At 26.1% G+C, this 27,987-nt stretch overlaps 1 protein-coding gene across 2 annotated transcripts in view; it reads left to right on the plus strand.

Annotated features, from left to right (window-relative positions):
• The window catches only part of LOC145829216 (CCR4-NOT transcription complex subunit 6-like), a 50,238-nt gene that overhangs the window by 18,536 nt on the left and 3,715 nt on the right, over positions 1-27,987 (plus strand). For both annotated transcript variants that reach the window (XM_082936951.1, XM_082936952.1), the window contains exons 6-12: positions 2,949-3,103; positions 6,427-6,575; positions 10,479-10,551; positions 12,542-12,741; positions 20,282-20,403; positions 21,806-21,910; positions 22,557-22,819. In XM_082936951.1, coding sequence (XP_082793077.1) covers positions 2,949-3,103; positions 6,427-6,575; positions 10,479-10,551; positions 12,542-12,741; positions 20,282-20,403; positions 21,806-21,910; positions 22,557-22,819 — 1,067 coding nt within the window. The remainder of the gene's footprint in view (positions 1-2,948; positions 3,104-6,426; positions 6,576-10,478; positions 10,552-12,541; positions 12,742-20,281; positions 20,404-21,805; positions 21,911-22,556; positions 22,820-27,987) is intronic.

Raw genomic sequence — 27,987 nt, forward strand, 5'->3', positions numbered from 1 at the left:
TTGCCGAAAACCATCATTTTCAAAAATCCCTCATTGAAAACTTGGAGCTGTATTAATATTATCTACATTTAAAAATCTATATTGTGAGTTAAACTGTAAGATTCAAATTTTTTTTATTTAAAATTTGGAGTTTTATCAACAACACAAGTTCAGATCATAAAATTGTCACAACATTCTTGTTTTCACTACAAGGCTGCATTGTTACGTCACAACTTGACGACGGTCATGATCTGGTGACGTCATTGAACTTCCGGCATAAACTTGAACGTGAATATTAAGTATGCATGTGATGTTTTCATTGCGATTATTTTCTCAAATATTTATAAAAACAAAATTTCTTAAAAGTTCAATTACTTAAAACGTAATTTTTTAAAGATTAATTATGTTTTGTCTAATATGTCAGTATATTTTTTACTACTTCCGCAACAAACTTGAACGTGAATATTTTAATGTCCATGAAATGTTTTCTAAAATTTTCTCAAACATTTGATTGTGACTCGTAAATGTAAAAACGTGAAAGTTCAACTAGTAACATTGTAAAACACTTGACTAAATAATTTTTACGATCACATCTTTTATAGTTTAAATCTAGAGATTATATACTTTTTAAACTTTGGCACTTTGAAAATGTTATACTAGACTCATGATGATCTGAGTTTACAAACATGGTTTACGTCATATAGATTTTTACAAAAGCTTAATTACCATAAATTCTGGCAACTATGGTTTCTAAAATAAAAATATTTCGAGCCCACATACATCATTACTTTTCATGTGATCTCAAACTGCGAGATTAAAAAAAAGCAAGATTATTATAAAAGTTATTTCTCATATTAATTTAAACGCACAAATACTTTTGCATGTACGTCACCGAATTCTGTAGTAAAAAGATCATCTGCCCACATAAATAGCTCATCTGACCACAAAAAGTATTTTTGAATTTGACAAAATTCATTGTTATAAGAAGTTTGTCTGAAAACAGTAAGAATGTACTAAATTGTAGCTGGATAATCTTGAAGTAAATAAATAATACGCCTTGTAAGTTTAATTAATCAAAAATTAAACCTATAAATGTAAATATATAAGGTATATAGTTGTAAGTTATGACTGCCAAGAATTAGGTATTAATTGTTATAAAAATATTTTTACACAAGGTTCAAAATTGTTTGGCATGTTAAAACAATGACAGTTTATTTTCTTTTGCACATTAACTTTGAAATAATTAGGATTAATTTCTTTTTTTTTAATAAATAAAAATAAGTTTAAACATATTATTTTAATGTTTTTATGTCTAGTAATGCACAACTAAACAAAACTTCTTATCATAAAAATTTGTATTAAAATTTATCAAATGGAAACATAGTGGCCTAATAAAATCAATTTGGTACAACAAACAGTTAAAAGCACCAAAAAATTAATTTAAAGCCTACAGCCAAGGCCAACAAAATGTTTTGTACATGTTTACATTGACTTTATGTGTCTGTACGTGATTAAATGAAAAAAAAAATCTTTAATTTATACAAGTAAAATAAATTCTTCATTTAAAATCAAATGATGTCACTGTCACATGTTGCTTAATTATCTTAGTTGTTGGTAGTATGGTTTACATAAGTTTAAGCAAGTGTTTTTAAATTAAGTAAATGTATAAATTTACTTTTTAAAAGACACAATTAAAGTAAACAGCTCTTCGTTATGAAATTAGTTATAAGTGTTTTTATATTCTTTTAAATAGTTTATTAGTTGAAAAGGTAAATCAAACTGGAAAGAGCAAAAAATAAAATTAACCTCAGTATATTTTACCAGTTACTTTTTTAGTATAGTTATGCTAAAGTAACCCAAACTACTGATAAAAATTCGATAACACTCATCAAATTTAAAGTTAATTGAGATTGCTAATAAGGTTGTGTGAAACATTTATAATTCACGTCCAGGCGAGAATGGGCAATCAGTGTTTCTTTATAAACAGTGTGTTTGTATTGCTTCTCCTTTGCTTAAAACAATTGTTTACATTTAAACCTTTATGTGGTTCCTAATACTTAAAACATAGGTTTTGATTGGTGAAAATCGAGTATAAGCAATAAAATATCTTTAGTTGTTGCTTTATAATATTACACGTAACAGTTTTAATACTGTAAAATAAGTTTATTTTTTACAATTCTATTTTCCAAAAATGTTTATGAAAGTCCAGTACAAACTTTCAATGTTAATAGCTTTTCCAAGTGAACTTTGATGTTGATTTTGGAAAATAAAATTTGGCGAGGTATAATTAAATGAGGCATTTATAGTTGGCAGCAGTTTCAAAGTTAAAAAGTTTTTTATGCAACTTTTTGAGCTTCTTTTTTCAAAATCAATAAAGTTTATATATTCTGTTCTTGTATTGTACACTAAGTTAAAGTTTTTTTTACTAAAAGTGATGTTTAAAATCTTAATTAAAAATTGCTTATGTCAAATTTTTTTTTGAATCTATGAAATTTGAATCAAAATTCACAACAAACAAAATATATTTAATGAATTACAAAATTCTCAGAGAATTTGTTTTAATTTTGTTTTATAGACCTTACTTAATTCTTATTACATCCTGGGAACCCTACAGTTTAATCGGATACTATTATCCTACCTGAAGTTTTCAGTAAACATTTCCAGGCAGCAGAAACAGCGAATAGAATAATATTTATTTTAGTCAAGTATGATAAAACCTTGCAAATTTTGATTTTTAAAATTATTTAAAAAAATAACTTAAATTATTAATCTATTATTTAACGAGATTAGATTTTTAAAGTTTATTATTCTCCCACAGGAAGTAGAAACTAGTGAATATGAGAACATATAAAAAATAAGTTAATTAAAAATTTTAAGCTAACAAACGTCTTTGTATTCACCACCACACCAAACTTATGAAAGATACTAAATTAGATATATATTTTTAAAAGTTGTTATTTTTCCCTCAGGAAGTGGAAACTAGCGAGTACGAGGACCACTTCAAACCTGAATTGCAGAAGATGGGGTACGAGGGAATATTCAGCCCCAAGAGCAGAGCCAACCACATGAACAGCGAGGAGAAGAAATTAGTTGACGGGTGCGCCATCTTCTGGAAAGTTTCAAAGTGAGTAAATGTATTGAATAAAATGTAAATATTCAAGATTATTAAATTGATTATTGAGCCATCTTCTGGAAAGTTTCAAAGTGAGTAAATGTATTAAATAATTAATTAATGAGTTGATTGGTTAAGTTGGTGCGCGATATTCTGGAAAGTTTCAAAGTGAGTGGAAATAAGTAAAAAAAAAGAAAAAATAGTTTAAGTAATGAATTAAGTTGGTGCGCCATATTCTGGTAAGTTTCAAAGTTGGTAAAAGTATAAAATAAATAATTTGATAAATGAGTTGATTGGTGCGCAATCTTCTGGAAAGTTTCAAAGTTAGTATTAATTAAAATAATGAAAAAAAAGTAAATGTAAGAAATTGGTTGACGGGTAAGCCATATTCTGAGTGAGTTGAAGTTGGTATTAATTGAACTAAATAAATTAAACTGATTGATGGGCTCTATATTCTGGAAAGTTTCAAAATGAGTTGAAATAATATATGATTAATACTTATTGTTAGAATGTAAATAGTTAATGGATGCGCCATATTCTGAAAAGTTTCAAAGTGAGTATTAATTAAAATAATGAAAAAAAATAAATGTAAGAAATTGGTTGATTGGTGAGCTATATTCTGGAAAGTTTCTAAGTTAGTGGAAGTATTAAATAAATAATACTTAATATTAAAGTATTAATAGTTTATCGATGCGCCATATTCTGGAAAGTACCAAAGTTGGTTAAAGTTGATATTAGATAAATAATTTAATTAATGAGTTGGTTGGTGCGCCATAAACTGGAAAGTTTCAAAGTTGGTTAATAGTTGAAATAATTATTACTAAATATTTAAATAAATAAGCTGTATTCTAGTAAATTATAAAATAAATAGAGATTTTATTTATATAAGTATAGGTTAAACAGTCATCCTTAAAAGTGTCGTGGTATGTTAACAGCTAGTTAATAACTGTACAAAAAAATGTGTTGTAAACAAAATATTATTTTTTGTGCTCAATGTACATGTAACTAATCATACCGTACACAAAGAAAAAGAAAACAAATCGGTTTATACAACTAGTTAAGAAAACAGATTAAATTTTTGTAAAAGTTTTTATCAGTTTGTAAATCAAAGTTTAGATATAAAATATTTCCAACTAAATCCTTTAACAAAAACAACAAACATAAATGAAATAAAATGAGTAGGCAATAAATCATATAGAAGGTTTAAAACAAAAAACAATGAAATCTTATATAGTTTTGAAATAATCTATTGTTGATAGTCATTTCTCATTTCACTGCATATAAGAGTAGATTGAAAAACCATTGAAAAGTCTTTCCTGTAATAACCTTTGTTAAGATTACTGACACGCTTTTACATTGGGAGAAGTAAAGTTACCACTTCTTTAAATTAAAATTAAAGTTAGTAATAGTCGAAAAGCTTGTAGAATTTATTTTTTTTAAATCAACCATCATGAACTATTTACTTTTGTATTATGATTTTAAACAATAAAATTTTTGGATAGTTAGTACCGTTTGACTAAATTTATAATTATTTTATTTTCGCTTTAAGTCCTTTTTTTTAATAAATATATACACCATCTCAACATAAACTTTAACTTTCCAAGTAGTAATTATTTTTTTTATTTTATTTATAAATAGAATGGTTATAGCCATTGATGTGTTTTCCTGTTTCAAAGATCTAAAATATATTCAAGTTGGCACGTTTGTGCTATGGAGAAAATTAGATAAGTATTTATTGATTAGAAATTATAAAGGGCATGTTTTAAAAGTTTGTAAATATTTTTTTAAAAGTCCGTTTTAATATAACCGATAAACAAAAATTTACAAGCGAATGTAAATCTTTTAAAGCCATTAAACTTACTTTTTTATTATGAATGAAAATTAAAAAATGCCCGATTTAAATTTAATTTCTAAAAGTAGGATTTGCATTTAAATATAGAAAGAGTTTAAGTCTTTGTTTAGGCTTTCTGATCTCCAAAGTTGATGTGTTATCCAAATTTTTAACGTTTGCTCCTTGGAAATTATAAGCAATGTTGGTTTGTAAATTTTGATAGAAAAATTTTTAAACGGATAATAGTTGAAAAAACTCTTAAAAAAGTTAATCTGTTCAAGTGTGGGTTTATTTTTATTTGGTCCAAAATACAGTTAATAACAAATTTTTAGAAATTAAAAAAAAAACTGAAACGTTAATGACAACAGAAAATAATTGCTTTTGCACAGTTCAAAACATGTGTGATTGTTTGTAACTTTGATTGTTTTATTTTAATTAAATCACGTTTTTTACAAAAAAAAAAAAAGATTATTTTTTTTATGCAGTCAAGTCACGTTTGTCATTAAAAATTATTCAAATTAAATGTCAACTCAGCATCAGTTTAGTTTTTTTTTTTTTTTTTTTTTTTTGATTTAAACTTTTTATGTCAAAATTTAGTAATTAAGGGTTTTTCCTGGTTAGGTAATTCAAGGAAAAACATTACAAAATAATTTTTATCAGCTAAAATATTTTCTATAAGTTTAAAGAGCACTAATCAATCTTAAACATTTTAAGAATAACTTTTTAAATTCGAATTACTTATTCGAATTAATTAGTTTGTACAAACTAAAGATTTATTTAACTTTCATATTTAGCTTTAAATCATAGTGTCCATAAGAAAAGACATAGAAATATAAAGGTTACACAGTATTTAATTCAAGTAACAAGATGAAAACCGTCGGTTTTGAATAAGTTTTATTGTTAAGATTTTTAATTTTTTTGAACTGCCGCACTACATTTTTATAATTACGAACGTATATGCCACAAATAATATACTTCAGCACAACTATGTATAACTGAGGTTTAATTTATTTGAAAAACAGTTAGTTGGATAATTTCGTTTACTAGCTATCAAGTAAACATAACCACTTTGATGTAAAACTTAGTTTCCACTAGATTCAAGTTTGCATAGAACTAAATATATCAAAATTTTAACGACGAACTAACAATTCAGATTCAAGTTAGTAGAGGAGCATCTTATTGAGTTCAACAAAGTTGCCATTAAAAATTAATTATATATATAAAAATAAAACAAATAAGTAGTTTTATTAATAATTGTTATTTCATTCAGACCCAAGTTAGTAGAGGAGCACCTTATTGAGTTCAACAAAGTTGCCATTAATAATTAATTATATATATAAAAATAAAACAAATAAGTAGTTTTATTAATAATTGTTATTTAATTCAGATTCAAGTTAGTAGAGGAGCACCTTATTGAGTTCAACAAAGTAGCCATTAATGATTAATTATATATATAAAAATAAAACGAATAAGTAGTTTTATTAATAATTGTTATTTCATTCAGATTCAAGTTAGTAGAGGAGCACCTTATTGAGTTCAACAAAGTAGCCATGCTGAACAACGGAGGAAGCCAAGAAATGCTGAACAGAGTGACTACCAAGGACAACATAGGGATTGCTGCGTTGCTTGAGACCACTGATGGTATTTATGAAGGTAAGTTGTTGAAAAATATTAATTAATGTTTCAATGAAGATAAAACTAAAAAAAATCATTTTATTGATGTTCTTGAAGAAGCTAATGATTAAATCCATGAAAGTTTATAACAAGCAGAAAAAATGTTTTCCTTACCTCGACGATTAAAGACTGATTCATTTTAAACATATTAAGTCCAAGCTCTACATTTCCATATTATTATTTTCAGTCCATTGTTAACTAATTATATTTTATACCAGAAATAATAGTGCATAACAGTTTTTGGGCATAATTATAAGTATAGACTTCTTTCTTCATAATCTTCATAAAATGTTTTTAATTTAGAGGTCAGCAATTATTATATGTAATGCTAATACAAATTTTCAACATTTTTTTGTCACCTGTTGTAACTCACATAGTTGTGCTAACATACTTGTACTAATACTACTAATATATTACTAATAATAACTCACATAACTATAACCAATGTGTAACTAACTGCGCTAATGGAAAAGGCTTTTAAAAGTTTCGATTAAGTATGTTGTTTTGTAAAAAAAAAACTTGGTAGTTTATAACGTTTTCAAGGAAAGTATAGTCTTTTTATTTACAATGGAGTTAAGATGTATAAAGTTTTTTTTTTAAGTAAACTAGTATAAAGACATTACCTTTAAACGTAAACCACTGAATACTTTTCTATACTTAAATAACATTCTTATGTTTTGTATGTCTTTATTGAAATTAGATAATAAATTTGAAAGTCTTAGGTAACAAAGTTAATTTGCTAAGCATAAAGTATTAAAAATATCGTATTATAAAAAGTTATATAAAAACTTTCAGTTTCAAATAACATAAGTTAATTTCAATTTTAATTTTACAAAATTATATAACTCAAACAAGTTTACGTAACTTGATAAAAATTATCTAAACCGCTGTTTGAAGCTACCAAAACTCCCAAAAGCCTTAGATAATAACTTTGTATACAAAAACGAGTTTAAAGTTTCACGAGCACTCTAATGAGAGTATATTGAGAAATGAACTGTTTGTTTTTGCTTACTACAACTACAAATTAAAAAACGTCATTATTTGTTTAACTTTTCTGCAAAGTTGCATTAGAAATAATCATATGTTTCGTCAAAAAGTTATCATCTTATTTAGTCATGAGGTGAAAAAAGTTCAGATTTTAATATATTTACAATAAAACAAACAAATAAAATCCAAACAAAGTTTGCAAGAGGTAAATATTTACTTTTTTTTTATCATCAAATAAAAATCTTTACGACATTCTTTCGCAGTGTGATCATTTTTTTGTCAACAAAAAAGGTGTGTTTTTTTTGTTAAATGTTTTTTGGAATTTAAACAAAAAAAGTCCTTGAAAGAAGGCTTTCAAAGCCAAATACTTGTTGTTTTGTGATAAGAAATATTACAGTGTTCTATTTAAAACTTATTCAACTTTTTAAAACATTGAATAAAATTCCATTAAATTAAAAATCAATCTTGGTTTTATGATAAAATAACTTGAAACATACTTTCAAAAGTTCCACAATATTCTTAATTGTTTAAAATTTTTACAAGATTTTTTTACAAGTTAATTTTACAAGTTTGTTACTATTTTATATTTGTTTGTGATATAATACTACTAAGAATATTCGGAACTTTTTTTGTCACCATACACTAAATAACGTTTTTTAGCCTTTAGAAAAGTTATTTTATCTTAAAATGAACTTTAAATTCTATTTTGGTAACATATAAAAAGTTGCTAATCTTATATTATAATGTAACCTTTTAAATGATTTAAGAAATCAAATTTTACTGGAAACCCTTAATTTAATGTAAATCATTAGTTTTAAAACGTTTAATTTTGTACTAAACAGAGTCTGAGAAGAAAATACCAAAAAACAGTGAAAAAGGTAACAAAAAATATTTATATTTACTGAATTTGCATGCAACAAAAAAAGAGTATATTAAAATTTCACCAAATGAGTATATTAAAACTGCACAACAAAATAATAAAAAATTTGCACAAAAAGTATATTGGATTTTTACAAAATATAGTATTTGCTTAAAACAGAGTGTATTGAGTTTGCACAAAAAAAATTATGTTGAATTTCAACGATAAGCGAGTTTGTAAAAACCGCACAATAAAATTTGCATAAAAAATTGTATACTGAAATAGCACAGGAGAGTATATTATCTTTGCATGGAAAATATATATTACTTAAAAGTAATTTTTATCACATCAGTGTAAAACAACAGCTTCTAAAAGAAATATAAAATAAAATTTACTGAGTTAGGTAAAAAAAATACTATTTGTTTTTATCACAAGTCCAAAAAAGAAGTATATTTCAAACTGAAATAAACGTTGTGATATAAAAGTGTATCATTTTATACAATAAAAAATTCCAAAATAAAGTACATGTATATTTAGTTATATTGAAAAGTTTTTTGGGTTCAATTCAAAAAAATATAGACAGTTTTATCAAACTTTTTTTTTCAACAGATTGCACAGCACATGTTAGATATGAAAAATGTGTTTGATTTCCTTATCGTATTTTATCAGATTTTAACTGATAAACTTTGCTTACCTAAACAAAATTTTATATGCAAGAAAAATGTATGCTTTGCATTGGTTTTTTTTAAATAAAAACTTACTTGTTTTATAATTGTTTTAAAAATAAATTTTAAAGCTTATTTATTGAAATTTGTTCACATATTTATTGTTTTCGATGATTAAAGTGAAAAAATTATTTAACTTAATGTTCTACATATCAAAGTTATTTTATCTGACTTAACATAATGTTTTTATATTTTTTATTTAACATTTCTTCATGAATAATTTAAACGACATGAAACAAATTATTATTTTGAAGATCACTTGATTTAAAACTGAAATTGTTATTAGTATTTTCGAACAGCTTAATAGTTAATTTACTAAATTACGCATTCATTACCAGGATACATTTTGAAGTATCTCTTATGATATTCAAGTGCAACATTGCCTTGTTGCAAAATTCCAATCAATTACCAATTCAATATTATTTCAACTATTTGGTGAAGTCTTTAAACTAGTGTCTGACTATATTTGTAACTTGTTAAAATTATATGAAAACTTATATTAAGTTAAATTTATTCAATATTCTTTTAACTATTTGTTGAAATCTTTAAACTAGTTTCTGATTATTCATTATTTGTAATTTGTTTAAATTGTAATAAAACGTACATTAAGTTAATCAAATAATAGTAAATAGTATAGAAAATTGTTCCATGTAAGCTAATTTAAATACATTTATCTTACAGCATGAACTCTCAGCAAGTAGACTTACAGTAGTTTTCTTTAAATTCATATCTGCATTCTTAATCAGCCAAGAAAGTATTTGTCTCTATAAAAGCTACAAAAAGTTGGTTATAATAAACTTGAAGTTTTTTAGGAGGGTTGCCAAAAAAATCTAAAATCTTGGAAAACCTGGAATTAGACAGTTTAGGCAAATCACTTCAAAGAAAACATGGAGTTTGAAAACCTTTAAAAGAAAAGAATTTTAAACATTTTTACATTTCTAAAGATGAAATGTTGATTAGATACGAAATATCTATCACAATATTTTTTTTCTACCATTTAGAATTTTATTTGTTTAAAAACTCATTTAAAGTATCATTACAGCATCTTTTTAACTTTCCAACACTATTTGAGGCAGTTTTTTGTCTTAAGCTTAATCTTGTTGTAAAAATGGACGAAAAATCTGGTACTTTCAAAGACCTTGAAGAAATTTAGAAAACTTTGATTTTTTTTCATAAAATCTTTGGCAACACTTTATATAACTGGTATGCAAACTCTTCAACTTTTAAAGCTGTTTGTCACTTTTGGTCAGATCTTCTTACTTTTTTTTTATTTGTATTTATATTTGTTTAAAACTTATTAATTTCTAACAGCAACTGGATCGATGGGTCAACCTCAGCTGGTTCTGGCAGTCAATGCTCACATGCATTGGGATCCAGAATTCAGGTAAGAAAAATTATTTCTTATATATAATAATAAAATACTAATTAAACCTAGTATTATTTGTACTCAATGTCAATGATAACAAAGATAGCATTATTCATCAACAGTGTTTCACATAAGATATTTTAATAAAAATAGCATAACGAGTACTTATCAATACTCACATGCATTGGGATCCGGAATTCAGGTAAGAATTATTTATATATTTATAGATAATAATAAAACTAAATTACTAATTAAATTAAATATGTTACTTGTACTTGGTGTCAATGCTCACATAGAATTCAGGTTAGAAATACTTGTATTCTTAATTTATGAAAAAAATAATTAATTAAATTGTTAATTAAACATACTTGTACTTAAGAAAATGCTAATATGCATTGTGACCCAGATTTCAGGTAGGAAAATCTATATTGATAGGTAATAATAAAATTAAATTACTAAATGATCATAATATTACTTGTACTTGATCTCAATGCGCACATGCATTGGGATCCAGAGTTCAGCTTAGAAATATTATATTATAAATAACATATAAATAATAAAAATATATTATATAAGATGTTCTATCAAATAAATATAAAAATACTTTTGTGGTATTACACACGTGTTAGATAAGTTTATCTTAAAATTAAATTTCATTCAAGATAACAAATGTATATATAGGACACGCAAACCATTAATAGTATTTATCTATTTCTTTAGATTTGAAACTGATAAAAATTAATCACAACTTAATTCACATTTCTTATTTGTTTTTGTATATTTTTAAACTTCAAACTAAATTAAATTAATTATTTATTGTAATTAATGTATTAATGTATTAATTTAAATAGTTAATGTTTAAAAACTTGGTAAAATTACTTCATGGTTATTTTTATACATGTTTGGGTTTTGATAGAAATCAGTTTAAACAGTTTAATGAACTTGAAAGAAAATATTTTGAATAAAAATAAAAAGGTACAAAACACGTTTTGTTTGCTTGACTTGCCGTAAATAAAATTTTCGATGAATTTTTAATGCTTCAAACCTTTTAAAGCACATCATATCCTAAACACGTCAGCATGATAATAATAATTATATTTCAGGATGTGAGCTGACATGATTAAATTAAATTTCAAATACTAAAAAGTATATCCAATATGATCAAGTCAATAATTAGGTGTGACTAAAAGTAAACAAACTAATTGGTTAAATTAAATTAATACTTATTCATAATATATACTTTACTGAAGGGATTTTCAAATTTGTTTTCACAATTGCCCATTTAGCAGAAATTATAAAAAAAATTCTCAATATTTTGTAATGTTACTTTACTAGTTTATTACCTTTTTATTTTTATCTTCCCCTTACTAGCTTTTACCCCTGAATTCCCTCAAAGGATGTTCAGAACTTTAGAAAACTCTGTTCCTCACTGATTTGATTAATGGTTAACTATGATGTTGTTTCTTTTACCTTTTACAAAATACTTGATATTCCTAACAGCGACGTCAAGCTATTCCAAACTGTAATGTTGTGCTACGACTTTCACAGTTACTATCAAAATTTTAATTGATATTATTAATATTCACTGACGTAAAGTTGAATTAAAACTGTCATGCTATGCTACGAACTATCCATACATATAGAAAATAAAATATAACTAAAACAACAAAAAAAAGTATATTACTATCACAACGACGTCAAGCTGATCCAGACGGTGATGCTGTGCTACGAGCTAAATACAACTAATGCAATAAATAAAAATATTATTAAAGCAACAAAATAACTAGAATTTCTCCGTTTTTTTTTTTAACTTGTTCATGTTATAATTAGAATTAATACAAAATAAGTTGAACTATAAAAATTGTTTATTAAATAACTTTTTTCTATATCACAGCGATGTCAAGCTGACCCAGACAGTGATGTTGTGCTACGAACTAAATATTAATTATTTCAGTAAGTAGATAATAATAATAAAAACAATAAAATTCAAGTATAAAAATTATCACAGCGACGTGAAGCTGATCCAGACGGTGATGCTGTGCTACGAGCTGCGCAACTTCTGCGACGAGGTGGCGCGGAACATGCGCAACAGCATGAACGGCATGAACAACCAGCAGCTGGGAGGAAGGTCGTCAGCAGGGTTGAGCTCCGAGTTCCACAAGATACCCATCGTCATGTGCGGAGATTTCAACTCGCTACCCGATTCCGGTTCGTTTGTTTGTTTTAAATGTAGTGTTTTTTTTTTTTGATTACTAACGTGCGCTGTGGCATGGATAATTTTATACATGTGTAGTTAGTTTGTGGTATAAAAAAATAAATAAATGTATATATATATATATATATATATATATATATATATATATATATATATAATAAGGTTAATGTTTAAACATAAACACTTTCAACTGAGCCCACTTGAAGGGCTTTTAAATAATTTATTCAAATGGCGATTAGATATAGATTAGAATAGTACAGTGCTTTGTATTTTGAATTTAACTGGCTGATGATCAGAGCTTTATGAAAAATTAAAGCTTTGTGAAACATATGTTCCAGAATTTTTAAAATCGCCATTTGAATAAATTATATATATATATATATATATATAACCATTATACACGGCGACTTCAACTCGCTACCAGATTCTGGTTCGTTTGTGTTAAAAATAATTAATGTTAATATTTTTTTATTTAAATTTACTTGTCATTTACGTGGCAATTTACTATTTTATTATGCTTGAAAAGGTCGTAATTTTTTCGCGGCCGAAACCTGGAAACCCAAAATGAAATATTTAATTTGCACATTTTTATTTAAGCTCACTTGTCTGAAATTTTGATATCAATACAATCTTTTTTTCGACCATCAGGTTCTGGTTTGTCTGTGTACAAAAATTATCTATGTTTTAGACATTAATATAAAACGTTACAGTAAAAGAACGGTTGTTTTTAGTATAATTTTGTATATTTTACTTTGTATCTAGTATTTAAGATAACTATTTTTAAATCCTACAAATATACACTAATGCAAACAAATACCTGTTTTAATAACAGTTATAAAATCTTAAAAAATTGCCAAAACAGTGTTAAAAGTCTTACAGCTTAGCTGTATATAAACTAGATCATAAGATACAAATTAGAAAATAATAAGAGCGTCTAAAATTGCCTCGAGGCATATGACTCTGTGTGACGACTTAATGTGATTGATCACTTAATAAAAATGAATTAAAAAAAGTACAAGGTTCTCATTAAGTTAATGAGATTTTTGCTACTACGATTTTTTAATTACACTACGGCTACAAAATAAGCAATATTTTTTAACACAGTATTTAATTTTAAGAAAAATATAAAGTTTTCAAAAACTAACTTAATTGATTCTGTGACGACTTAATGTGATTGATCACTTAATAAAAAACTCGCTGTATTGAGAAAAATCTCATTAAAATAATATAAATTTTGATCAAAAAAAATTCAAAAGCACCAACAGCTACAACGTTAGCATTTTTTTTACTAAGAATGTTTAATGTTATACTATTAAACTCAAATATTTATGATACTGTTATGTTGTTGTGTGACACTATTGAGTCAGGGTTTTTTATGATGTCATAACAAGCTGTGTTCTTTGTAATTAGTTTATGTGTTTCATGATACATGTCATTTAATCAGCTTAAATTAATTAAAACTTTATCAAGCAGTTTTTTTAATGGATGCAATTTATACTTAAATTTCAGTTTGCTTAACTAGTTGTATATTAAAATGTTTTTTAATTAAGAATTAATTGCAATCAAAATTACAACATTCAAACCAAGTTTACTTTGTTGAAACAAGTAAATGATGTTTTCATGTTAGCTGGTGGTTTATTAAGTGTCATTAAAATAATGTTCAAATTACATTCAGTTGAAAATTTGCAAACTATAATTTTATTTTGTTTAAACAACAGCTCATAGTTTTACCTAGTGTAACTACAATTTAGTTTAATATGTGAAAAACCAAATTTCTGTTACAGCTTAGTCAAAAAATTAAAAACGAAAATGTGTTTTATTGTGCAGTTGATTTTTCCCGCCCAAGTTAAAGATAAGTTCTTTTCCTGTTTCTGCTGCCTTCAAAATTACATTTAAAATAAATATTTAAGCTTGTTTGTTAAAAACAACAATTGTATACAATGTGAAAGTTTTGTCCTTTTCAAAACAATTAATGTATTTTCCTGCATCTTAATCAATTAAGCTTCTTTTTTAACAGCATAATAAATCAACAAATGTCTATGTTGGAAATTTTTTAATTGTTTGCAATTAAATTTAGTTATGTAACAAAACAGCATTTATAGAAATGATTGTTTTAAGTTAATGACAAGTTGTACTTCAAAAATTAATTTCGCAGTTAGAAGACAGTTAAAATATCTAAGTAAGCTGTTCTGTATTTTTCATAATTGCACCATGTTAATACATTAAAGTCCTTTTAACAGCATAATTTTCCACTTGTAAGCCTCTATTAAAGTTTTTTGGAATAATTTCAAATATTGAAGAACAGAATAAAATATTACATAATGTTGTTAGATTTAGTTATGCATATTAATTTTATAATTTAGTCTCAATTAAGTATTTCCATTTGCTTACCTTTTGGTTTAAGTTTGTTTTTTTTTGATATAATTTACTTAAATCAAGTTTAAATTAGGTAATTTAAATAATTGCTTAATTAGTTGCCAAGTATTGTGAATTACTTGGTTTTTGTTGTAAATTCTATTTTCTTATATGTGTATACGTTTGGTATTTAAGAGTTTACTTAAATGCAGGTTTAATTTTGATTATACGTTTGTATTTTATTTCTTAAAACAGTTATTGATAATACTTTATACCAAGATAATAGTATAAGTATTTGAAATAAATTTAAATTAGAAAAATAAATAAATTTAGTTAATACTTGTATATGATGACGTGTAAAAATATCTAAGAACTTTTACAATTGTTTTATGTTGATTAAATAATTAAAACATACATATTTTAAAATGTATAAACATAAATGTTCGTTAACATAAAAGAAATAATAGAGTCAGAAACTTCATGAAGTTCAACTACTTTTTTTAAATTTCATGCTTGAATTTAAATGTTCATTAAACTTTTTTCAACAACACATTAAAGTAATATTTTATGCTTGAAAACACAAAAAAATTACCAAATTTCCACGTAAGTAGCCACATTGCGTAGAAGTTTTCTACGAAAAAAAGTTTTAAAATATGTGTGAAAAGATTGCCATTTCAAGTTTTTTATTCCCGAACAAAAGCCTGAAGTTTTCAAAGACAACTTTTTTTTTTCCTTTGTTTCGCTCAAAAATAGATTTTATTGTCGGCACACTGTTTTCTTTGTCGTGTTTCAAGTTTTTCTCTTTTTTTAACCTGTAATCAAAGTGTTAGTCACAAAAATAGTGAAACGAAGATAGAATGATAAAAACAAGAGTTAATCTTAATAATGGTAATTTAAGTATGAAAAGTTCTGAATAAATTGCAAATTGAGACTTACGCTTTTGAGGAATGAAAATTAAAAAAATTCTGTTGGCTAAATGCGTCAGATATTTTTCAAAATATAATTTTCAGATAAATGTAGTTAATTTATTCTTCCAATAAATGTATTTCCTTATGTTTTCTCACCAAAACTAATACCGGGGTATAAAGTTAAATCTTCAACAGTTCCCTTTTTTGAAGTTTGCAAGTAACTTTCTTAAATCCCGGGATTTCAGAAGTGTTATGTAGAATTTAAAAAATGTAAGAATACGTTTGAAATAAAATTTTATGATTTTTTCTCATGACTAAAATCACTATATTATGTTTATAATCCTTTTATAAGTCGGGGCCGATTTATAAGCCTACAGTAAACATTGTTTAAATCTTAAGAAAAAAAAATTTCTAATACAACATTTTCATTGTTTTCCTAGCATCGAATAATAATGTGCCAGTTTTTTTTTACTTATCCTGGATGGAAAAAATAAAGAAAGATTATGTGACATTAAATCAAATACCGACATATTTTGAAAAGAAATTCTATTTTGAAAAGTTTGACGTACAAACCAAATGTGTATTGCGAAGAAAAAGTTGGTGTTTATGTTCTTTTAAGGAAAATAACAACAAGTTAATCTGTTTCAGCCCATCTATAATCCTTTAATTAGCCATTTTGCTATTTCGTTTCAAAAACAAGTCTGCGCAGTTTCTGAAATATTGTCAACTAAGTACCACTGCTAAAATTTTTTTTTGTTCTGTATTTAAACACTTAAAATATGTCAAGTCTTTTAAAAGAATATAATGGATAGCTTTGCTACAGCTAACAGTTATTTTTTGTTTTAATTAATTGTTAAACTGTTGGTATAAACACTAATTATTGCTCTTAATTTTTAAAATCTTTTATATATTTTGTTTATAACTCCGAACATGAAGCAAAAATAGTTTGTTTTCAAAACAAAGTTTTATTAAATTGTAAATAGTTATATACAGGGTTGCCACTCGGTCAGGAAAAGTCAGGAAATCAGGAAAAGTCAGGAAAAATTTAGAAAAATTACAAAAGTCAGGAAAAGTCAGGAAAAAATGGGGGGTTTTGAAAAAAAGTCAGGAAAAGTCAGGAAATTTGATAAAAAAAAAAGAAAAAAAGTCAGATTTTGTCAGTTTAAATTTACAAAATGCCTTGTTTTCCAAAGCCTTCAAATGGTTAAAATTAATTAAAAGTCCTTTAAAGTCAGAAAAAAGTTCCAAAATTTTCCTAGAAATTTACAATTCTTTTAGATTTAATTTTTAGTGCCTTCATCTGGTTTAAATTAGGAAAATATACTTTTAAAACTGAAACATTTTTCTATTAACATATTGAACAGCTTTATATAGTTCCAAGTGTTAGATTATGTATTTTAGAATAAGTTTAATTTAAGATTTTGATTTAAAAAAGTCAGGAAAATTTTGGTAAAAAGTCAGGAAAAAGTCAGGAAATTTTACTCAGCTTGATCAGTGGCAACCATGTATATATCTGGTTTCATATTCCCATGAGCATCAAGCACTACGTTAGCGGTATACATCTAATAATTTACAATCAAATTTAATGTGACAAGTTTTTTTTTACTCATAGGCACAACATTACAGATGGTTTTTATTCGGAATATACTTTTCTTGCTATTGTTTAAAATTGCTAACAAATAAAAAACATTACTTTAAAAATTTGATTAATTCTTCTTGTATTTCCCACAAAAATAAACAACAAATCCATTTCAAAACACCACGACCAAACTTAACATGTTCTGAAGACACGCATTGTGACGTCACGCCTTCAAACGTCACGCTTCGGTGAGCACGCCCGACAGCTTCACAGAGAGCGAGCCTCTTTCTCCTTAACTTAGCAACTTGGCTCGCAGCGTGCATTGTTTGCTGGCTGCCAGATTTTTTGTTTTGCTTTTTTTTTTGAAGTATATTGTGCGAGATGTAATTGGGTGGGAGAATTTCGAGACGTGAATAAACTTTTTTTTTTCTGATTTTCTGTCCGGTAGCGCATATGTTTCAAGGCCGCTATTTTTTTTTTCAAATTGATTTTTATTTCCTTTTTTATTTTTTGTTTCTAATCAATCAACGCTTGCAAATTAAACTGTTTGGTTTTTAAATTATAGTAATTAACATTTAGATGTTAGAATTTTACATCTTTTTTCAATCCCATGTCTACGCACTTGAGTTTGAAAACAATCCAATTCTAAGTAAAAAATATTCAATAAATCAACTTATATTCAAGTGGTCAATAATTTTTTTATTAAGTAAGTACTTTATAAATTTTAGAGTTTAAAATATTTCAATGAATTTTTTATTATTTTATTTCAATGTAAATGAGTTGAGAAAGTATATACCAATATTTATAACTTAAGATTTTTGCTTATCAATAAGTTTGATAACAATCGAATGCTAATAAAAAAAAACAATGTTTAATAGAATTAATTCTAGCATTATTTCAAAAAATAATTTTTACTGTGTAACAGACTATCTCTTGACTTATAATAGTATTCATAATTATTCAAACAAATTTATACTTCATTAGACATGAGATGCAGTGAAATCACAATTTCACAAAACACCTTTCGCAATTTCACACGCCCTTGCCATATTTCATATGTATAAAAGTATGTGCGAACTTACTTTGTAATGCAAACTGCGCTCTCTACATATTATTTTCAGAAAAGCTTTATACGTTGCTAAGTGCATTTACAATTTATACTGCAATGTTGTATGTATAAATACGCATTCGTGATATCGGTTAATCTATATATGTGTGTTTTTTTTTGCATATGTGTACACTCAATAAGTCCATACTTAGCTCTCCATCAAAAACTAATGCAATACATACCCTGCTTGTTTATGTACGTAATTCTGTTTGAGCGCATATGCATTTACCATTCTCTCTTTGTTAACTTACATATTCGTGTCTGCAATTCTACTTACTATTCTTCATATGCAGCGCTTATTTACTCTTGTTTCGTTGCATTCAAACGTACTACTCTCTAAATATATGCTACTTACTACTATCAGTATAGTACGTAGGCTTGTATTTTTATAGTGTATTTTTAATTGTAGTTAAGCTGCATAGTTTAGTGTGTAGTACTTGTTTCTCTATATAGTAAACACAAACATATATACACATTTTTACGTAGGCAACTACATGTATCTTTGTTGTTCATGTGTATTTTATCCTTTGTAAACTTCTTACAAGCTGCATTGGTTTATATGTAGTGTATACCACTCTATATAGTAAACACACACATGTATACTTCACTGCTCTTTATAGTACTTGTATGTTTGTTTGTTTACTACTCTCTTTACTTGTTACTACATATATTTACACTGCTAACAATTCTCTGCAAACTACATTTGGTTAACATGTCACACTGGTTATTCTCTCTGTTATAAGCTTGCGGTTTTTCTGCCGTCGAAATGCAATAATATTTGTTTTGATTTCGAGTGTTGTTTTCATGTCACTTGTAACAGTTTTTCCGGTTTTTTGTTTGCTAATATCAGTTTAAAAATTTCAAGTGTTTGTTAGTTTCGAAAAGTTGAGAAATAGTTTTTAAATATAAAACTGCATTGATATTTATAAAGCAATAAAATTTGATGGATTTAAGCCGCTATACTTGAATATATTAGTTTAAAGTTACCACTGTTGTAATATTATACAAAGATAAAGGTTATTAAAATTATTTTTTGATTTCTCCGGTTTAGAGTAACTTAATGAGAGATCTCAGTAACATTTTATGCTGTATTGCTTGAAAAATTGTTTGATAAAACAATTCTGTAATAAAAGTTACTCATAATGTTTGTAACTACAGACTGTATCAATATTTTCAATGCAAGCTAAAAAATGTTTTAGAAAAAGAGATTTGTTTTCAAACACATTAAGGCATAAAAGCCCATTAAAAATTTAAACGTACTCAGAATTGAAGACAACGACAATATTTCAAGAAAAATTTCTTAGTGTATGACAAAAATATAGCTAATAAATAAATTAATATATTATTTTTGAACTAATATAAACATTATTTGAAAAAATAAAAATGAAATTAGTTGTGAACAGTTTGTTTTAATACATTGTTGTTTAAAATGATGTTTTAGAACATGAATTTGTTTAGAACTTTTTATAGTTATACAAGTTAAATAAATTTCTATAGTGCTTATTACTAGTATTTGTTTCAACTAGACAACTGAAGTTCTTTTAGTTATGACATCACATCTAACATTATTACTATCAACACAGGTGTTGTTGAATTTTTGCAACAAGGACAAGTTTCCGCCAGCCATCCCGATTTCAGGGACATCAAGTACAGCAAGTGCTTGTCGGTGTTCCAAAATTCACTGCATCCCAACAACCAGAATCAGGTGTGTTTATGTATTATATACAGGGTTGCCACTTTACCTGGAAAAACCTTGAAAACCTGGAATTCGACAATTTAGGCATAAATAACCTTTAAAATCCTGGAATTTGAGAAATTTTGAAAAAAACCGGAAAACATATTTTAAGTAGCTTTACATTATCTGTTCAATGTTTTTATACTATTTAACACAATTTCTTACCTTAGACTTAACTTGAAACTAAAAATAGACCCAAAAATGTTTACTTTTAAAAACCTGGAAGAAATTTGGAAAACCTGGAAAAACAACCAGAATCAGGTGTGTATATGTATTATGTATTTATGTGCTTAGTAGAGTATTACAATAATAAATTGCAATTTTTTTTTATGTTGGTCTTATTTTAATCAAACAACTGTCATGAAATATTTAAGCTAAAAGTTATCAGTATAGAGATTGTTAAAAAATAATAACAATGGTTGTAGAGTTGGCAGAAGTTTGTATTAAGATTAACTGTTAAAGGTTTTTAAACCCTTTAAAACTCTAAACAGATAAAATTTTCCATTTTTATTTGCATCAGTTACAGTTAAAGGTATATATATATATATATGGAAAAGAATGTTTTATTCTAGCATGATACATATTTTGTTTTAGCTGAAAAAAATTTTTACTAATGATGCTTTTTCAACTAATACAAAAATAAGAAAATAAACTAAAAATAAATCATTTCACATAATGTAACTTGTTCTATTAACACTAAAAAGTTAATTGAATGTCTTACATATAAAATAATTTTTTCAATGTCAACTAAACGGCTAATGTATTCTATTTAAAGTTTCAATCAGTCCAACTAAAAGCCCATTTGCCAAACAACTAATTCTGGTGCTAGTATTAAATCAATTTAAATTAAACTCATTTGTACTTTGCCGAGTTTAATCAAGTTGATATGTTTTTGTTTTGACGTTTGTAAATTTATGTTCGATGCAATAAGATTTGTCACATTTTGATACGTGCGTTTAAATGCGTATGTATAAAATAAAAACAAATTGATATAAAGGTAAACATTTTGTATAGTTACTAAAAACAAAACATGTTTTTTTTGTACATTGTTTTTGTTAATAATTGAAATTTTGATAAAATTTGTTTTCATTTTTTTTGTTTTTCTTTTCTACTTCTGACATCTTTATCGCTCAAATAGTTATGTTTACAGTAACAAAATGTTTTATTTATAAAAAGCCTATAAAAATATAAATAGTGTGTTTTAAATGTTTTAGTTGAAATGTATTTGTTCATCTAGTAAAATCAACTGAAGTATATAGATATCACGACAGTGTTTATCTGTTTGAGAGAATGTACTAACTACTCTAAATTTTTCAGAACTTTATATTTAAAAGTGTGGACTATAACGTATTGAATATTTTTATTTTAACAGAAGAACGTAGACAGTAAGATTGTGACCCATCCGTTCAAATTCAAATCGTGTTACGAAAAAGAAATGGAAAAACTCAAGTACACCAACATCACATATGAGTTCAAAGTTTGTTTTGTTTACATTTATCTAATCTTTGTCATTTATCTATTTATTTAAATAAAATATAATCCTAGGCTTTTTTTGTGAAGTTATTGTTTCTTTCGGGAAACAAATCTTTTTATTAAATTTAAATAACAAAACTAAACAAAAGCATAAGTTCAACAGGGTTTCATTAGTTATTATAGAAACGTTTTTGTATTTAATCAGTCTGTAATAAAGTGAAAAATAAATGTTTAGCAGCGCTTTATGGACTAAGTTTTCTACTCTCACACGCAGCTAGATTAAAACTTGTATATATAACAAAATAAATACAATAATACTTTGTTTTACATTAAAGGGTATCATGGATCACATATTTTACTCCCACATGCAACTCAAGTGCTTGGGGGTTTTGAGTTTTTAAATAAACAAGCAAAATAATAAAATATAAGAAAAAAAACTTATTATATGTTATACAAAATATTTATAAAAGGGTATATTATTTATTAAATATCAGGGTATCATCGACTATATCTTATATAGCCACACGCAAATCAAGTGCTTGAGTTTATTGAGCTTTTAAATAAACCAGCAAAAAAATAAAATATAAGAAAAAAAACTTCAATATTATACAAAACATTTATATAAAAGAATAACAGTTATTTAATTTCAGGGTATCATTGACTACATCTTCTATAGCCACACTCAACTCAAATGCTTGGGAGTTTTGAGCGGGTTGGACCAGCAGTGGTTCGCAGACAACAGCATACCCGGATGCCCGCACCCCCATCTCCCTAGCGACCACATATGCATCGTGTCGGAGTTCCAGCTGTTGCCGGGCAACTACTCGCCCACCATGGAGATGAACCACAACAACCATGGCAACCAGCAGTACGGGGGGAATAACCAGATGTTTCAGCAACCAGACTACCCCAGGTTTGTCGGGAGTTTTTGTGGGGTTTTGAATAGTAAACATATAATATCTAGCTTAAGGAGATAAAAAATTAAAAATTGGTGAAAAATAGTTAATATGTCAAATACTGAAGAGTATTCTATTTGAATAAGATTTTAAACAACTGAAGATCTCGTTTTCAAACGAGTGAAACATTGTATAGTTAATTAAATTTAAAATTTATTATTGAATATGTCAAATAAGTGTCTACTTTATTTATGTGTCATTTATTTGGGTATCAAACAATTGGTTTGTTATGAACTTTTTTTTGCCTAAGATAACTTGTGGTACTTTGTTTTTGTTGTAGTTGTTTTTGTTGTTATTGAGTTGAAAACGATTTACTAACCAAATATTTTTGTACCAACTAAATATGTAGAGACGGTCCTCAGGAAATTGCACCCGCAACAATTCATCAAATGGAACTGTGTGATGATTGGAAATTTGTCAAGTTTTAATTTGTTTTTGTTAAATGTGACAGTGGTTTTGAATTGTAATAATTATTAAAGTCTTTTTGTTTTAGCTTTTTTGATTTGGTCCACAGTACAACTTATCAGAATATTTTTGTACTAATAATCTAGGAAGCCGAACAAATATGTTCCATGCGGCTACAAGCAAGGTGTTCCATCCCAGGAAAAGTCGGTTAGGTTAGTTAGCAGAGAAAAAAGAGTGTGCATATTTCTAAAATTTTAATTAACAAAGTTCTTACTTTAAGCTGAATGGCTAAACAAAGACGTGCCTTGTTATTAGTTGGCAACAGTTACAGAGAAAACATCTATTGCTTTACCTTTCTATTTTTTTAATATAAATTAATAAACTAAGATCATCAACTGAATGATTTAGCAAAGATAAATCTTAGTTCATAACAATTGCTTTTTCAATCCTTTTTAACAAAGTTTGCCTTTTTTCTTATTCTCACCATGATTTGGTTTACACTATTGAACAAATTATTAATCGAATATTTTTGTACAAACGTTATAGACTCGATGAAACACCAAAGTTTGTGCCCCCAGTACATGATTCCCGCCCGAGGTTAGAATTGTGATTGTAAATGATCTTAAAAATAGAAAATATGCTGAAGCTGAATGAAATTCGATGTTGATTGTTAAAACATACAATCAACATCAGATTACCAATGGCTCGTTAACAAAGATGTGCTTTGAATTTTTTAGCAGTCAATTTTACTGTTTTTTTATTTAAAATACTGTTACTAATGAGAATTTCTTGTACGAACGCTTAATAGGTTCGGTGGCCCACCAAGATATTTTTCTGACCCGGATTTCGACATGGACCCGGATTTCGACATCGACCCAAATTTCGACATGGACCCAGATTTTAGCATGGGCCCTGGTTTCAACATGGGCCCACGCTTTGTCATGGGTCCACGTTTCAACATGGGCCCACGCTTTGTCATGGGTCCACGTTTTAACATGGGCCCACGCTTCGTCAATATGGGCCCAGGTTTTAATATGCCGCCAAGGTTAGTATGGCACATGCAAAAAATATTCTAAAGAGAGTTCTGAAACTAAACAAAATCTACTGAAAGTGTACAACTCACAATATATTTAAAGTTTAAACTGACTAAATCATAAAAATGTTTTTTTTTTGTGTTTGGCGTACAAATTTTTAACCAGATTTTTTGTACGGTTGCTTAATAGGTGGAAAGGCCCAGGCCCAAGGAACATACCTGTAGGACCGTTGAGGTAGGAGTTTGAAATAAAAGCTGTTCAAAACATAATATTGCTCCAAATATCGATAATATTATTAATTATATCAATAAAGATGTTAAATAAGTTTAAATTGTTGTTTTAATTGATACAATTTTGGTTATAATTTTTGGTTTGATCATAACTTACTTGCTCACAATAGTTTACTTATAAGCATCTATTTAAACTGACTGTTATGTTTTGGATTTGAAGAATAGTTTACTAACGAGAAGTTTTTGTACAAATTGTGAAAGATACTTTTATTTGAAGAACAAATTATTAAAGAGAATTTTTTGTACAAATTGTGAAAGAAAATTTTTTTGAGACATTTTATTAACGAGAATTTTTTGTACAACCGTCTGATAGGTATCCAGGCCCGATGATGCCCATGGGACCCATGAGACCGCCCATGAGGTTAGATCAAAATGTTTAGTGTTGTTCCAAACATCATAAATGAGTTTTGGTTGTTAAGATATTGCCTTTTGTTTTTGTTAAAATTACAGGGCTGTTATTAGTTTTAAATTGAATCTCTGCGAGGAGTTTGTTTTGCAATTTAGCTTCACATCCAACCTTCTGGATTGAAACTAACATCTTATTTTTAAGGATAAAATTGTGAATTGCTTTTAGGTACAATTAGTAAAAAATTTATTTTAATATTAAAGTTTTTATTAAGCTCTTAATTACATTCTAAATATGGCTAGTTTTTATTTATTTTCTTAATATGCTTTAATTGATGCCCAGTGTGATACATTTACTGATTCAGGCACTATTTTACAAAAACTATGTGTTTGTTTAATTAACTTATTAATGTTTTTTTTTGTACAAACACTGATAGGTTTGGTTTCCCGCCGCATTTTGTTCCTCCATGTTTCGGTCCGAGGTTAGTGCTTGTAAATATTTTATTAGAAAGGTAATTGAAACAAAATTTTATGTTGATCATTCTCATGTGATTGACATAAGATTGTTATCGACTTGTTCGCAAAAATAGAATATTCAAATTTACTTTTAAATTGCCAAATTTATTTGTTTTCAATTTGGTTGTTAACGAGATTATTTTCCACGATTTAAAAACCAGTTTTTTTTTTACAAACCAATAATCATAATATTTTTAACAAACGAATAATCATAATATTTTTGACAAACCAATAATCATAATATTTTGTACGAACCAATAATAATCATAATATTTTGTACAAACCAATAATCATAATATTTTTTACAAACCAATAATCATAATATTTTGTACAAACCAATAATCATAATATTTTGTACAAACCAATAATCATAATATTTTGTACAAACCAATAATCATAATATTTTGTACAAACCAATAATCATAATATTTTTGACAAACCAATAATCATAATATTTTGTACGAACCAATAATCATAATATTTTGTACAAACCAATAATCATAATATTTTGTACGAACCAATAATCATAATATTTTGTACGAACCAATAATCATAATATTTTGTACGAACCAATAATCATAATATTTTTTACAAACCAATAATCATAATATTTTTTACAAACCAATAATCATAATATATTGTACAAACCAACAATCATAATATTTTTGACAAACCAATAATCATAATATTTTGTACGAACGAATAATCATAATATTTTGTACAAACCAATAATCATAATATTTTGTACAAACCAATAATCATAATATTTTGTACAAACCAATAATCCTAATATTTTGTACAAACCAACAATCATAATATTTTTGACAAACCAATAATCATAATATTTTGTACGAACCAACAATCATAATATTTTGTACAAACCAATAATCATAATATTTTGTACGAACCAATAATCATAATATTTTGTACAAACCAATAATCATAATATTTTTGACAAACGAATAATCATAATATTTTTGTACGAACCAATAAACATAATATTTTTTACAAACCAATAATCATAATATTTTTGACAACCAATAATCATAATATTTTGTACAAGCCAATAATCATAATATTTTGTACAAACCAATAATCATAATATTTTGTACAAACCAATAATCATGATATTTTGTACGAACCAATAATCATAATATTTTGTACAAACCAACAATCATAATATTTTTGACAAACCAATAATCATAATATTTTGTACGAACGAATAATCATAATATTTTGTACAAACCAATAATCATAATATTTTGTACAAACCAATAATCATAATATTTTGTACAAACCAATAATCATAATATTTTGTACAAACCAACAATCATAATATTTTTGACAAACCAATAATCATAATATTTTGTACGAACCAACAATCATAATATTTTGTACAAACCAATAATCATAATATTTTGTACGAACCAATAATCATAATATTTTGTACAAACCAATAATCATAATATTTTTGACAAACGAATAATCATAATATTTTGTACAAACCAATAATCATAATATTTTGTACAAACTAATAATCATAATATTTTGTACAAACCAATAATCATAATATTTTGTACGAACCAATAATCATAATATTTTTGACAAACGAATAATCATAATATTTTTGTACGAACCAATAATCATAATATTTTGTACGAACCAATAATCATAATATTTTTTACGAACCAATAATCATAATATTTTGTACGAACCAATAAACATAATATTTTTGACAAACCAATAATCATAATATTTTTGACAAACCAATAATCATAATTTTTTTTACGAACCAATAATCATAATATTTTGTACGAACCAATAATCATAATTTTTTTTACGAACCAATAATCATAATATTTTTAACAAACCAATAATCATAATATTTTTGACAACGAGTAATCATAATATTTTGTACAAACCAATAATCATAATATTTTTAACAAACCAATAATCATAATATTTTTTTGACAAACCAATAATCATAATATTTTGTACAAACCAATAATCATAATATTTTGTACAAACGTGCTGTAGCCCGTTCTTCGGTCCGATGATTGTTCGCAGGAGAAGGCGCAAGAGGAAACGGTAAGATAAATTAATTTGGTGCATAATAAGTATTTATTCGAATGAGTTTTATTTTTGGTATAACTTGAAGAATTTTGTTTTTGACTATAGAGTTTGAAACAAATAAATAGGACACAGCAGTCCATCCACAGTGATCATTTTTCTATTTGAATAAGATTTACAATTTGAAAATCCGCTCTGCGGTGAAACTGAGTAATTGTTTTTTCTCAAAAATAATAAATTATGAGTTTTGTTGTACTGTTGGATACGTATATCAGTTTTCTTATGAACTCTTAAAACTTGCTGTTGTTATGAAGGATTTGGTTTCAATCTTTTGTTATGCACAGTTGTTGTTGGGATCTTTTTGAGCTTGTAGAAAAATTGATTTAGACATTCTTGGTGTATTTTATGATTTTTAAATTAAGTAAAATTTAGTAAAACATAATTATATAAAGAAATGATATAGAA

This window comes from Thalia democratica, chromosome 2 (genome assembly GCF_965202585.1).
Source record: "Thalia democratica chromosome 2, ktThaDemo2.hap1.1, whole genome shotgun sequence".
Lineage (NCBI taxonomy): Eukaryota > Metazoa > Chordata > Thaliacea > Salpida > Salpidae > Thalia > Thalia democratica.